Here is a 12986-nt window from a genome sequence, read left to right on the forward strand (position 1 = left end):
ATCTTTATTTTCCTTTCCATTTTGTCAAACGAAATTGATCAATAGTAAAAAACTTTTCAAGATATTACTGTATTTTTCTCACATAAAAAAAAATTATTTTATTCAACGAAATAAGTATAATACGTATTTAAATAAAATGTAGTTAAAGTTTTCAGCAAGTTTAATGCAAACTCTGCAGTGTCATGGTAAAGAATTTCATTCCTTGAATAGCACATACCGTGAGAAACGAATAAGTGAATAAAAAATATTCGTGAGAAGTTCTTTAGTATTCATATAATCATGTAAGATCGTAATAAAAATATATTAACGAATAAGTGTGATGCTTAAAAAAAATTATACTTTACGCATTCCTCTTGTTAGACATCATGTAAAATGATTCATTGATTTATTTTTTCAAAATCATACAATCTTAATTACTTAAATACTGAAAATAAATCGCGAAAATCTGCAGAACATGACCTTGAAGTTATGCCATAGCAGCTGTTGAGCGAAAGCAGGTGCATGGAGACTTTTCAGTTGCACCTGCGTACGATTCAATCCATATCCTTTGTCCAAAACTTAATTTTTGTGTGCTTATAGTGACACTTTTTCTAAAAATATGTCTCTTGTTACAGGCTCCAGTCCGGAGTCCGGTGTTCCGGACATGACAGTCATCAGTGACATCGACGAGACGGGCATTAACCGTAACCTTCAGGTCCGGTACAGCAGGGATCAGATATACGTATCCTTTTTAAACAACGTTTATTCATTAGGGTAAATAGACGAATAGATAGACAGTACAGACACAAGGTGGTATAAATAACTCATTCTCTTTCTTTTCTAATTTAAAAGCTTTTATCTTAAAACTAAAAAAACAAAAACATACAATTTATTTATTTCCTTTATTTTATCATGAAATTATTCATTTAAGGAAAAACATTTTTAATTTAATGACAAATTTCTTATTTAAAAAGAATTAATTAAAATCGTTAGCTTGTTTGCATTGAATAATTAATAATTTATTATAAAAATTTACTAACAGTGAAATTAATTAAATATTGAATTAGTGAAAAATAATTTATTCTGACGCAAATATTTTATTTGAATAAGTATTCATTAATTATTAATCATCTTTTTAAAATTCAATCATTTTTGCTTAACTGATTTTGCATTAAATAAGATAAATATTTATTTTAATTAATGAATTTTATCTGATCTTACAAAAATAATATTTTTTAATTGTAGTTCATAATCAAAAAAGACATTTTTAAAAATTTTATTGTATTAATGTACTACAAGAAATATGATTTTTCACAGAAAGAATGATTTTATTTCGTTGACAAAGATGAAATATATTACCGTTTTTATTTCAACTCACTCCGACACTTTAATTCGTTCAGATTTATGACTATTTTTATAGCTTGCTAAATACATAAAATTACGATATACCAAGTCCAAAAAAATTATCTCTTACGGATTAGGTTGATGAAACTGGCATGTTTGAAATAAATGTCCTATATCGAATCCAACCAAATTCGTCCCAGTCAAACCTTCTGTCTTTAAAGAGGGTAAACTTCACAGTTGTTGGTCACTTTGGAGCTATTGACACTTACCACAGAGGATCTATTGGTTAGAATAAGAAGGAAAGAAGCCAATTTTAAGTGCCAACTGTTGTACGAATCACCCAAAGTATTTTCCATACTAATTCTTTAGTTTTCATCAAAAAAAATAAATGAAATATTTTTCACAAAAATGAAAAAATTATTCAAATTAAAAATAATTAATTCTAGAAATTAATTAATCGTAAAAAGCATAAAAAATGAAAAGAATAAATCAACTGAATATACAAAAAATTCAAATAAATAAAGAATATTCATCCTGGTCTGGAGCCAAATAGCCTAGATTGAATATCTCTACTCAGTTCATTGCCTTGAAAAAAAAAATAACTTCACTTTAAATACTTCTATCTGCAAAATCTTTAATAAAAACTAGAACATCAGCAGCAACTCAACGATTTTAATGACGGATGTATTTAATATTTGTTTTAATCAATGATGATTATTGATGAGATTCAATTTCAGTGTGATTATAATACAAACATACATCGAACATTATAAGCAGGCAGCAATAATTGTATGAGGTCTACAATTGATGAAATTGAATAATTCAGTAATAGAACAATGAGTCTCAACAGAAGAATAACAATTATATAAAAATGATGGAGATTGTTGTCACTCAGCCGGGATAAAATAATTGAATAAGTAAATAAAAAAGTAAAATAAAGAAGGTGGTAAGGGAAATGAGAGCGGCCACAGAAAGCGGTATAAATTTTGCAGGGGTGGGGCATCATTTCTCCCGGGGTTGGCGTGGGTTGCCATGCCAACAAACCCTGTGTAGTCAGCTGGTTCAACCATCCCAGCAGAGGTCCGTTCATTCATCTGCAGAGGATTGAATTTATCAACCGACCAAGAGGCCGAGTGAAAAGTTGATGACGGAAGACTATGTTGGAGCCCAAGAGATGACATTTTCTTCATCTTCTGTTACGGATTATGCAATTTATGGCGATAATACCATGAGAAAATTGAGTTTTCAACTATTATAACTAGTCTTAGATTATCATCGGAAGCTTTAAGCAGCAGATTAGCACAGCTGATTTAGTTTAGTTGGCTTGCTCATCAACTTCCTGGTTGCGATTACTCCATTTAGTGCAATCAACTGCAGCAATTGACGCTTCTGAAGGTTCTTCCTATTGTCTAAATTAACGGATTTATACTTGAATCAAATAAAAACCAAAAAATACTTTTATTACTGAACTTGAATTCAAATATAACATCAAGTCTTGGACTATCTGCTAGATCTTATCTAAGTAATTATGGTAATAAACGATGATAAGAATCCAAATGTTAAGAATGAATGTTGATGGAGATGCTTTGTATGCTTAACTTCGCTTAAAAATTTCATTGTATCTTTTTTATGAAGACATCATGTGAAGTATAATGATAAACAAGATGATAAGTCTCAGCTTTAAGATGTAACGTATTTGACGAGAATGAAGTGAAGGTGAAGAAGATGCTGAAGTCAACAATGAACCAAGCTGAAGAAATGTTGAAGAACATCTTCACGAATATCTTAAGAGTGTCTTAGAAGACCTACTTGTAACATTTGCACGTGTATATTTTTTTTAAATTTCCAGGCCTCTCTTGTTCAAGTTTTTATAACATTCTTATGTAATCAACGTCAAGATTCACGTTACTTTAATCATGAGAAATTTCCGGTGAATATTGAAAAGAATTAACCTATATTTTTTTCATTAATTGACATTTTTTTTTTACTAGAAATCATTTTGATCATTATTTATTTACTAAAAAAATTTGTTCCTAGAAACTATCCTGTTTTTTTTAGTGTGTTGGTAAACTTTTTGATGTGTTGTGCTACTTTTTTTTATTTTAATTACATGTTTTTTCTTCTCTTAGATTTTTTACTTTTATAATTATTTGCTCATTTTTCTCAACACGACCCATTTCCTAGGGCAAACTGAAGAAAGATAAGCTGTGGGCTCAATTCGAGTCAAGCTAATGGTGTTATTGTAGATGAGTTATATTCTTATTTAGCAAATATCACGTTTTAGGTAATTTATAATAAGTTAAAATTACAATTTAATAAAATACAAAATCTAATCTTATTATTTTCTGAAAATTTTTTAAAATTTGAAACAAAACAAAATGACTTCTCTAGATGACAAAAAATTTCATTAATAAATCAAAATTCAAGTTTCCAAAGAAAAGTTTGTGCCATTTTTCAAAAAAGGTCATCTGACCCCCAGAGTCCACCTTGCTTCAGTATGCCCCAATTTAATCTCTGCAAGTTCTACTTTATTTTCCTCTAGGCATTACTGGTTTATTTACATCTTGAAATTTATCTTCTTTTTTTTATATGCTTTTCACATCAATAACATATTAAACACAAATAAAAAAATTTATTTCTCTTGATCATGTTCAAATTGATATCAAGAGCAGGATTATTATAAATCAATCAATCCCCAGTGCGCTCTTGCAAATTGGTAAGATTGAATTATCGTTCTCTCGTTTATATTTCCGCGATACTATCGAGATAACTGGAGAGTATGAATTTAAGTGATACTGACAATCTGATTTAGTTAGTTAGGATTAAATCCATGAGGATAATCTTAAAGCTGCAATGTCTAAGTACACATGAAATATTTAAAAAAGAGAATGCAAACATAGTCGACGTCATCGAAAAGTGTGCTGTAAGTAGGACAGATGAACGATGAGGTGGACGATCCGGGACACTTTGAACCTTTGCAGATGAAGGGTGACTCTCGTGTGCTCTTATTAAGCCCTCTTGCAGCCCAGTGAGTGAACGAGTAGACTATAAGTAAAGCAAGATAGAAGAGTCATGAAGCAAAGCGCTCTTATCCAGCTTCAATTGGTTACACTGAGAAACCAGTGGATCGACCACTTTTTAGCTGTAAAGTAGAACAGAGTAGGTCAGAGTCTTCCCCAAAGGGATTGGCAACGAGCTCGAGAACCTATCCCATGTTTGTGAGCTGTCAATGTGCGGAAATGAGACCAGTCTAAAAGGGCGTTAAAGTGAGAAAACTTCTAGATAAGAAAGGTCAATATCAACTGAATATTTGGTTTAAGACTAGAACAGCTTTTAAGGCAAACTAAACATGTGGGATTAAATATGTTTTGTTTACATTTGTATTTTATTAGAAAGTGATCATTTCGTTTTATTATCCACAGGAAAAGTATTTTTTTGGAAAATTTACTAGTCATGATAAATTTGATTTCAACATAAAACTTCATTAATAATATTGAAAAATGCTGAATAATAAAAATCCAATATATTTTCTACTTTTTCTATGAAATTATAATAAAAAGTCTACAAAATAATGACCAGTTTATATTCAACATTAAAGTTGTTTGATCATCTTCCAACTTTTGGCTTTAAATTTTCATTACAACCCAAAAAAGGTAATTCCCCAACATCACCTAACATATTAACACATAATTATTGGTTTTAAAAAATCCATCGCAGAATACTCCAACACTCTAATTACGGGGGATTAATTCCACAACAATGTTTAAATTACCTCTCAGATCTCGAGTGACTTGATGGTAGTCCAGACATGGATTTTCTACAATTGATCATGTCCTTGGGGAAGTTATAGTAACAAAAAGGGTATCGTTGGAGGTTTAATGTAGAAAAAGTATCAAGAGAAAGCCAAAAATGAATGTAAATACCCTGCTGTCAAGTTGAAGAAGTATGAAATGAAAGGGGTGGCTTCTCCAGTAACTTTAGGCAGCAAATGGCCTCCAGTAGATTTGGACAATTCAGTTGGGTACATCCACGAAAAATGAGACTCTATTCGTGATCATAACCGAGATGGTGACGGTTATGGGTATATTACTCCCTTACTACAATACGCCAATGACTCATCATCCTGACTAGAGGGTTGGCACGGCTGGTGAAAGTGACGTCACACATACTAAAACGACTACATACAGAGTAAACTTGGTATATTATTATGCAAGGGGGAGCAGAAGTAAATGCTCAATTCTTATTTGTCAGGGTGTTCTACCATCCATCTCCCTGTATCTAAAAGTAACGAGGGAGGAAAGAACTGGGTTCCTTTCGACACAGTTTTTTCACTTCAATGAATTTGATTTTACAATTTTTTATTATTCTTTTCTATTCTAATTCTTACATTCAATTGAATTTTTATTGTTCACAGAGATTTTTAAATATTTTTTATATATTTTGCAAAGCTGGAAAAGCTTTTGAATTTATTCTTTGAAGATGTTATTTTCCTTAATTTAGAAATATTATTACCATGCAGACTTACACAGGGTCGATCCTTGTTGCAGTCAATCCTTACAAAGAAGTCGACTTTTATACTACGGTAAGACCATTAAAATTACTTTTTTATTAATGATATATATTTATAAACCCACTAATATAGTAATAATAGAAACGTTTTCTTTAAAATCTATTTACAATCAATTAAAAGGTTGATGTATGTTAGGTAATGATTCAAAATGCTTCATTATTTAATGTCAAAATTTAGATTGATTATTGAATATTTACTTACAATTACAGTTAGTTGGTAAGTTGATCAAAGAATCAATCCAACCTCATTACTAAAACATTAACCCAAAAAGTAATTCAATAAAAATTGAATAACTTATTCCAAGACGAAAATCCCTTTCTAATCTTTTGGGACCAAATTATAAGCATATCTCAATCTTCACACCTTTCTCGAATAGATGGAAATACCAACTCTCACTCTCTAAAATGCTAGCATTGATCCAAAACCAGATTTTGACAAGAAAATAGTAGGAATGGTTGTATTAATAATTAAATAGAAATTCTGACAAGAATCATAGCTATGGAATTATTAGATTCTAGACATTTCCAAGAAGGTACAAATAGAACTTGATTAGATTACATAAATAATAACAAGAAAGAAGAAATGATATATATTTTTTTCAAACGAATTAAAGGTTGAAAAGTAAAAATCTTAAAGTCTGTAATTTACTTGATTATTCAACATTATAAGCATGGAAGTAATCAAATGATTGGTGTCGGTATTAAAATAAAGATCCTGATAGTGAGAAAGATCAGTATTTATGGCGGCTTGGACTGAACGGAAGTACCTTTGTAGAATTGATAATGATGAACACCCAATGCGTGTGGCGCGTGTCGTGTTTTCTTCATCAAGTGTTTAACACATGACTGGGTTGTAAGTGTCTGTTGAATTTTATTCAAGCTCTACATCCGTTCATTAAGTTCTATGCAATCTTTAAGCATGTTTCTTTTCATCATAGATCCTGGTGGAGAACAAGATTTGATCATTGAAGAACATCTACTTTATCATCATGTATACGTGGATTAAAAAATCCAACAGAGCTGAAGAATGTTGCTTTTAAAGCTTTCAATTGAAAAGATGGTGAAGTTTAAGTTTCTAATGACGGTGATGGGATCGATAAACGCATCAAGAATATAAGGATGAACAAGAAAAATATGTATGTGATAATGATGAAGAAAGAGAAAAGAAGAAAAAAACAGAGGACAATAGACAGGACGCTTTTATCGTCCAAGCGCGTTTGCCATAAAAACAGGAAACGGAAGTGCCGATGAGCTTTTGAGACGATATATAGCACAGCTCTACGATTGCTTTGATGCAGCTTTCTAGGTCGAAGAAAATCTAAAGGTATATGGTTATCGCTTGTTCTCCCTTTTTTTAAAATTCTTTCTCTTCATATGAAGAAATAGACTTGAGCTGCATCAGTACGTGTGTTGGAAAATGTTGGCAGCTTTTACTAAATGTACTCCCCAAGTCTCAGGCGCTTTCTGATCCACCAGCCAAGTGGAGCTTCTAAACGAATCCGAAGTATATTAACCCTGGGGAAAATTCAAGAGTTACTCTGAGATATCATTTTATTCAACCATCTCACTTCTTTTCTTTATATTTTTTGTTATATCTCTACGATATTTATTTTATTTCTCTTTCATATCTACTCGCTGCTTATTTTATTTGTTATTATACGTACAGCTTTAAGGATTTGCTCTGACGGTTTCTTATTTAAAAAGTAATATAAACATGATTGAAAAATATCATTTATTTTAATTTTTAAAATGATAATAAGATATTTTTTATAAATTGTTGAGTGTGCTTTTACTCATTAAAAAAATTATTATTTTATTCTGAAATTGGAGGTGGTATTTATCAAATGAAATATTACTTAAACCATCCAGAGAGGAAATAGGAATTAAATAGACTTATAAACAAACACATGTACAGAAAAATTGATTTGAAATGAAGAAGTAATTAAATTGATTATCCGTTAATATTGAATACATGAATGATTTAATTAATATTTATTGAATTTTAAAAGATTTACTAAACTTTTTTCCCTTCATTACTTGATTAAAAAGGAAATTAAACGATGTAAACTGATAATAATGAGATTACATAATTCAATTTTCCATTAAATTATTATTTATTTTTAATCTCATAACGTACATTGACCTATTCAAATTTCTGTTCAACTTGCGTGCAAGAGAGTGTAAAAAAAAAGTGATTGAACAAGACGAGTGAGAACCCATTACACCGAACTTTGAACCTTGAAGATCTATTTAAAGGAAGACGCACCTTGATGTCAAGAAACATTGCATGTACGATCTGTGGTGTTTAGTTTCTTGACACGGCAACACCCTTTACTCTACCTATGACAGTGTTCCCAGCAAAAGTGAAAGTACTAGAGGAAAGTGTAACCTCGAGAGATTTGACCCTAGGGTCGTTACGGAAGAGGATCAAAGGATATGAAGCATCTTGACTTCAAAAGAAATATATGCTTTTATGATAATAGATATCTAGAACGTTCTTTATTTATAGTATATGGAATGAAAAATTAATCGTCCAACTGGCGCACCTTTAATCAAATAACAGAGTGATTGGAAAGTCAGGGAAATAAAAATAACTCGAGTGGAAAAGTAGTTCAATGATTAATTCATAAATGAAGGTGAGAAATACATGAGGAGGCCAAAAAACATGAATGTCATTGATGAAGAAAAGGGCAGTACGCAGAGAGGTGCACGCCCCTGCGTATTGATCCAGCCGAAGCGCACATTGGCTTCAAAGTTCCACCGTAGCAGCTCACTCTCTCACAGCCTTCATTTTATCCTTTCCTATTCACCAGGATATTTCATCATACTCGTATTTTTTATTACCCTGCTCTATTACTTAGGTGGTACCACCAGCAGTAAATTTCCTAGCTCGATAGATGAACGGAAACTCTACCACATCCTAACTCACTTCCTTCAGATAAAGTTGTGGGTAAACACGTACAGAAAATACCCAAGATTTTGCGCACTTGTGGAACCACACCTTTCCGTTGCCTCGACCCAGACCTTCATCACTACCGGAAATATATTAAAGTATTTTTACTCCCCCTGGGAGTCCTTACGTATATTCAAGACTCTTTTAAAGCCCTTGAAGGAAAAATTGCAATTGTAAAAGTCATCATTCTGGTTCTCACTAGCCCTTAACAACAATTCTCATGTCTTTTTTAGTTGAGTGCTTATAAGAATCTTGACACCATAAAGTCTTCGACATTGTTATGCATTGAAACATGAAGTCATCTTGCTAACAAAAGGGTCTTTGGGGTCATTTCTGGAACAGCTTTTCCAGTAATGAATGATTGATGATGAAGATGATTATGATGACCTAGTGAAGTCTAAATAAATCGTCATGACTCTTTTGATAGTTTCGTGACTATGACGACTATTTTCTACTCATTTAAACAAGCTACGATGTTGCAAATCAGTCTTCAGATGAGAGCTCCATCCCTAGTATGCTCAAAGGCGAGGGAAGATCCACTTATCCATTCCACTCATGCTATACGATCATCATGATGCTCTGGCGAGAATGAGGACGAGCTTTTAACATTATCTAGATCATCGAGATTTAATACCATACTTCTTACAGTATATCTGATCATGATGATATAGAAAACAGGCAAAAATAAAGATGTTAACATTATTTTTTTCTGAATTAAATACTTAATTACTTAGAAAATTGATTTGATATAGTTATCTTAGTTAATGAGATTACCTAAAAATTTGTCTATTTTAGGCTCACTTAGAAGTGAGCTAAAAATGCAATAGGGTAACTGAGTAAACCGAGAAACAATTAAAAATATCAATACAAGTGACTATCTCGGTCAGGTTTAAACTGGAGATTGTTGCCACGTTGGTTGCGGTTGACGTTGGGAGGGTGATCGTTATCTAAAGGTCACACCCAGAATTAAAAAAAAAAAAAAACTGGGTAAAAGCTCAAAGAATAAATGACGTGTGTAGCCATTAATAATCGATGTCACATGGTTGAAGATCAAAGGTATTTGTGATGTTATTCACAAAAAAGAATCATCTGACTGCAAATCAGGTCACATTACTTGGAATCGACATTCGATTTCTCAGTTATGATAAAAGGGTTGTATATTCCATAAGAATTTCTGGCTTTCGATGCTTTTAACCTAGTGCGATATTGAATGGCTGCAATTAAGCGGGTTAGTAAGGTCTCCTCTGGTGGAGGATGGTTTAATGAAGGGAATTCAACACTTGACACTTCCTTTCATAAGGAAAAAAAATAGGGAGAAAAGAGGGTTATATATGCTTGAAATAAATTGTTTTATGTTTATTTTTTCTTTTCTGGTTTTTAATCTGTTTGTTTTTCCTTTCAGGAACATGTACACCGTTATCATGGTCAGAAAATGGGTGCCTTGGAACCGCATGTGTTTGCACTAGCGGAAGCTGCTTATCGTTCACTTCAAGACAACGAGTGCAATCAATCATGTGTAATATCTGGAGAAAGTGGAGCTGGAAAGACTGAAACGACAAAATTTATTCTTCAGTATTTATGCTCAGTTACCAGTAATGTTGATACTTGGGTAGAACAACAAATTCTAGAGGCAAATACTATTTTAGAAGCCTTCGGTAATGCTAAGACTGTCCGTAATGACAACAGTTCTAGGTTCGGTAAATTCATGCAAGTTTGTTTTGACAGTAAATGGATGATAAAAGGTTGTATTATTCAAGATTATTTGCTCGAGCAGTCACGTATAACATTCCAAAGTCCTGGTGAACGAAACTATCACGTGTTTTATCAACTAGTTGAAGGCGGAACACGTGACAAAGAGTTTGCAGAGCAATACAAGTTGGAACCAGCAAGTACATACAAGTATTTGAATCAGTCTGGTTGCATTAAGATAGAAGGTATTTCTGAAGGAAAAAAATTGGATGCACTTAGGCTGGCTTTCAACGTACTCCAAGTACCAAGTGAAATGTGTGAAGGAATTTACAGGGTGCTATCAGCAATACTATGGCTTGGGAATCTTAACTTTTCGGATGTAGACGGCGAGAGGTGTGAATTGACGAAAGAGGATCTTGACATCGTTGGCAAAGTTGCGCCCTTGTTAGGACTCCAAGTCGAAGATCTCACTAGAGTAGTCTTAGTAAGGCAAATAAACGTACGAGGCAATATCACAGAAATCCCACTCAAGGTACAAGAGGCTAGAGAAAATAGGCATGCAATGGCCAAAGCATTGTACTCACGTACTTTTGCTTGGCTGATAAATCATATAAACAACTGTACTAATCCCGGTCAAGACAGTTCAAGATTTCTTGGTGTTCTTGACATATTTGGTTTTGAAAATTTCGCAGTCAACAGCTTTGAACAATTATGCATCAATTATACTAATGAAAAGCTTCATAAGTTTTTTAACCACTATGTATTTGCTATTGAACAAGAACTCTACCGCCAAGAAGAAATCCAATACTCTCATATTACGTTTACGGATAATACGTTATGTTTAGAGCTCATTGAAAAACCACCAAGATGTGTACTTAAATTACTCACAGAACAATGCCACATGCCAAAAGGTTCTGATTTAGCTTATTTAACGAATTTACATGCAGAATTTGAAACGCATCCATGCTATGTGAAGGGTGACGATCGTCGTAAATGGGAGACGGAGTTTGGAGTTAAACATTATGCTGGTTGCGTGACATATACTGTAGAGGGATTTGTTGATAAGAATAGGGACGTACAGCAAGACGTATTTTTCGATTTTATGTCAAGAAGTACCAACGAGTTTGTGCAGGAAATTACCGTATACCAAGACTTACTGGGTTGTACTGTTGCCCGAGCATCAGGAAGTACGACTACATTGTCACGAGGAACAACTAAAGGAAAGCCAACGCTTTGCGATTCATTCAGACATCAGTTACAAGCTTTGGTAGATGTTTTACAAGCGACTACACCCTGGTATGCTAGATGCATCAAACCAAATATGCAGAAAACTGCAAATCATTATGATGAAAAACTTGTATTAGATCAACTGAGGTATTTAGGAATGCTGGACATTATTAGAATACGTAAAGAAGGCTTTCCAGTGCATATGTGTTTTCATGACTTTGCTGCGAGATATCGGTGTCTCGTAAAAGGTCGTACCATGCTACCAAAGGACGATAAAGAAGCTACTCGGTGCTTAATACGTGCACAGGGAATACCTGAATCTGAATGGCAAATTGGTAAAACCAAAGTCTTCCTCAGAAGTTATGTGCATGAACCGCTTGAAGATGCTCGGAATAGAATGGTGACTAAAAATGCACTTATTATTCAAAAGATCTGGCGAGGATATGTGGTGAAGAAAGGTTAGCATTTCACACATTTGATTACGTAAATTTAAAAAATAGAGTTTCAATTTCATTGAAAGCTTTTCAATTATTTATGAGAACACATCATCATAGTTATTTATTCCATTTGAACATTCCTAGTGACTTTTATTTATACGTTTATTCATTTCATCGATTTAATTTTTAAATAAATTACCTTTGTAATTCAACTTATCAATTATTGCATAAGAAATTTGATAAATTAATTTATTCTATTCAGCACAATTTCCTATTAGTAATATATATTTTTTATTAAAAAAATATTTTAAAATAACATTAAACAATATTAATTATTTTTTTTAGAGTATCGAAAAGTAAGAGATGCAGCTCTAAAAGTCCAACATGCTTATCGTGGCTGGAAACTACGGATAATGTTTATCAGGAAACGTCGAGCAGCGATCGTCATTCAATCGCATCTTCGAGGAGTATTTGCTAGGGAAGTCGCAGCGGCTTTGAGAGAGATGCGTCGCGTAGATGAGGAGATGAGGAAACGTGAGCGAATGGAAGAAGAACGGAGACTAATGGAAGATAAAAAAGCTCTAGAAGATAGTCACAGGTATAAATTTTACTTTTATTCGTCTTTCTATGTGTATTAAATAAATCTCGGTAAAAATTGTCAATACTTATGTATAGTTAAGTAAGTAAGATTAAATGCTTGTTCCGTTTGTGCTTTATAGTGCACAGTACAATGGTATTGCTGGGATGGAGGCTGGGTAAGTTCTAAACACAACTTTGGAGCCCTTAAA

At 32.8% G+C, this 12986-nt stretch overlaps 1 protein-coding gene across 2 annotated transcripts in view; it reads left to right on the plus strand.

The window, feature by feature from the left end:
- Myo81F (Myosin 81F) overlaps nucleotides 1–12986 on the plus strand; it is a 28624-nt gene that overhangs the window by 7977 nt on the left and 7661 nt on the right. The window contains exons 2-6 of one of the 2 annotated variants that reach the window (XM_035081757.1): nucleotides 615–721; nucleotides 5843–5905; nucleotides 10248–12219; nucleotides 12544–12796; nucleotides 12918–12953. In XM_035081757.1, the coding sequence (XP_034937648.1) occupies nucleotides 615–721; nucleotides 5843–5905; nucleotides 10248–12219; nucleotides 12544–12796; nucleotides 12918–12953 (2431 nt within the window). The remainder of the gene's footprint in view (nucleotides 1–614; nucleotides 722–5842; nucleotides 5906–10247; nucleotides 12220–12543; nucleotides 12797–12917; nucleotides 12954–12986) is intronic. The other variant, XM_035081768.1, reaches the window with a different exon arrangement.

This window comes from Chelonus insularis, unplaced genomic scaffold (genome assembly GCF_013357705.1).
Source record: "Chelonus insularis isolate UGA/USDA-ARS -01 unplaced genomic scaffold, ASM1335770v1 contig_121_pilon, whole genome shotgun sequence".
Classification (NCBI taxonomy): domain Eukaryota; kingdom Metazoa; phylum Arthropoda; class Insecta; order Hymenoptera; family Braconidae; genus Chelonus; species Chelonus insularis.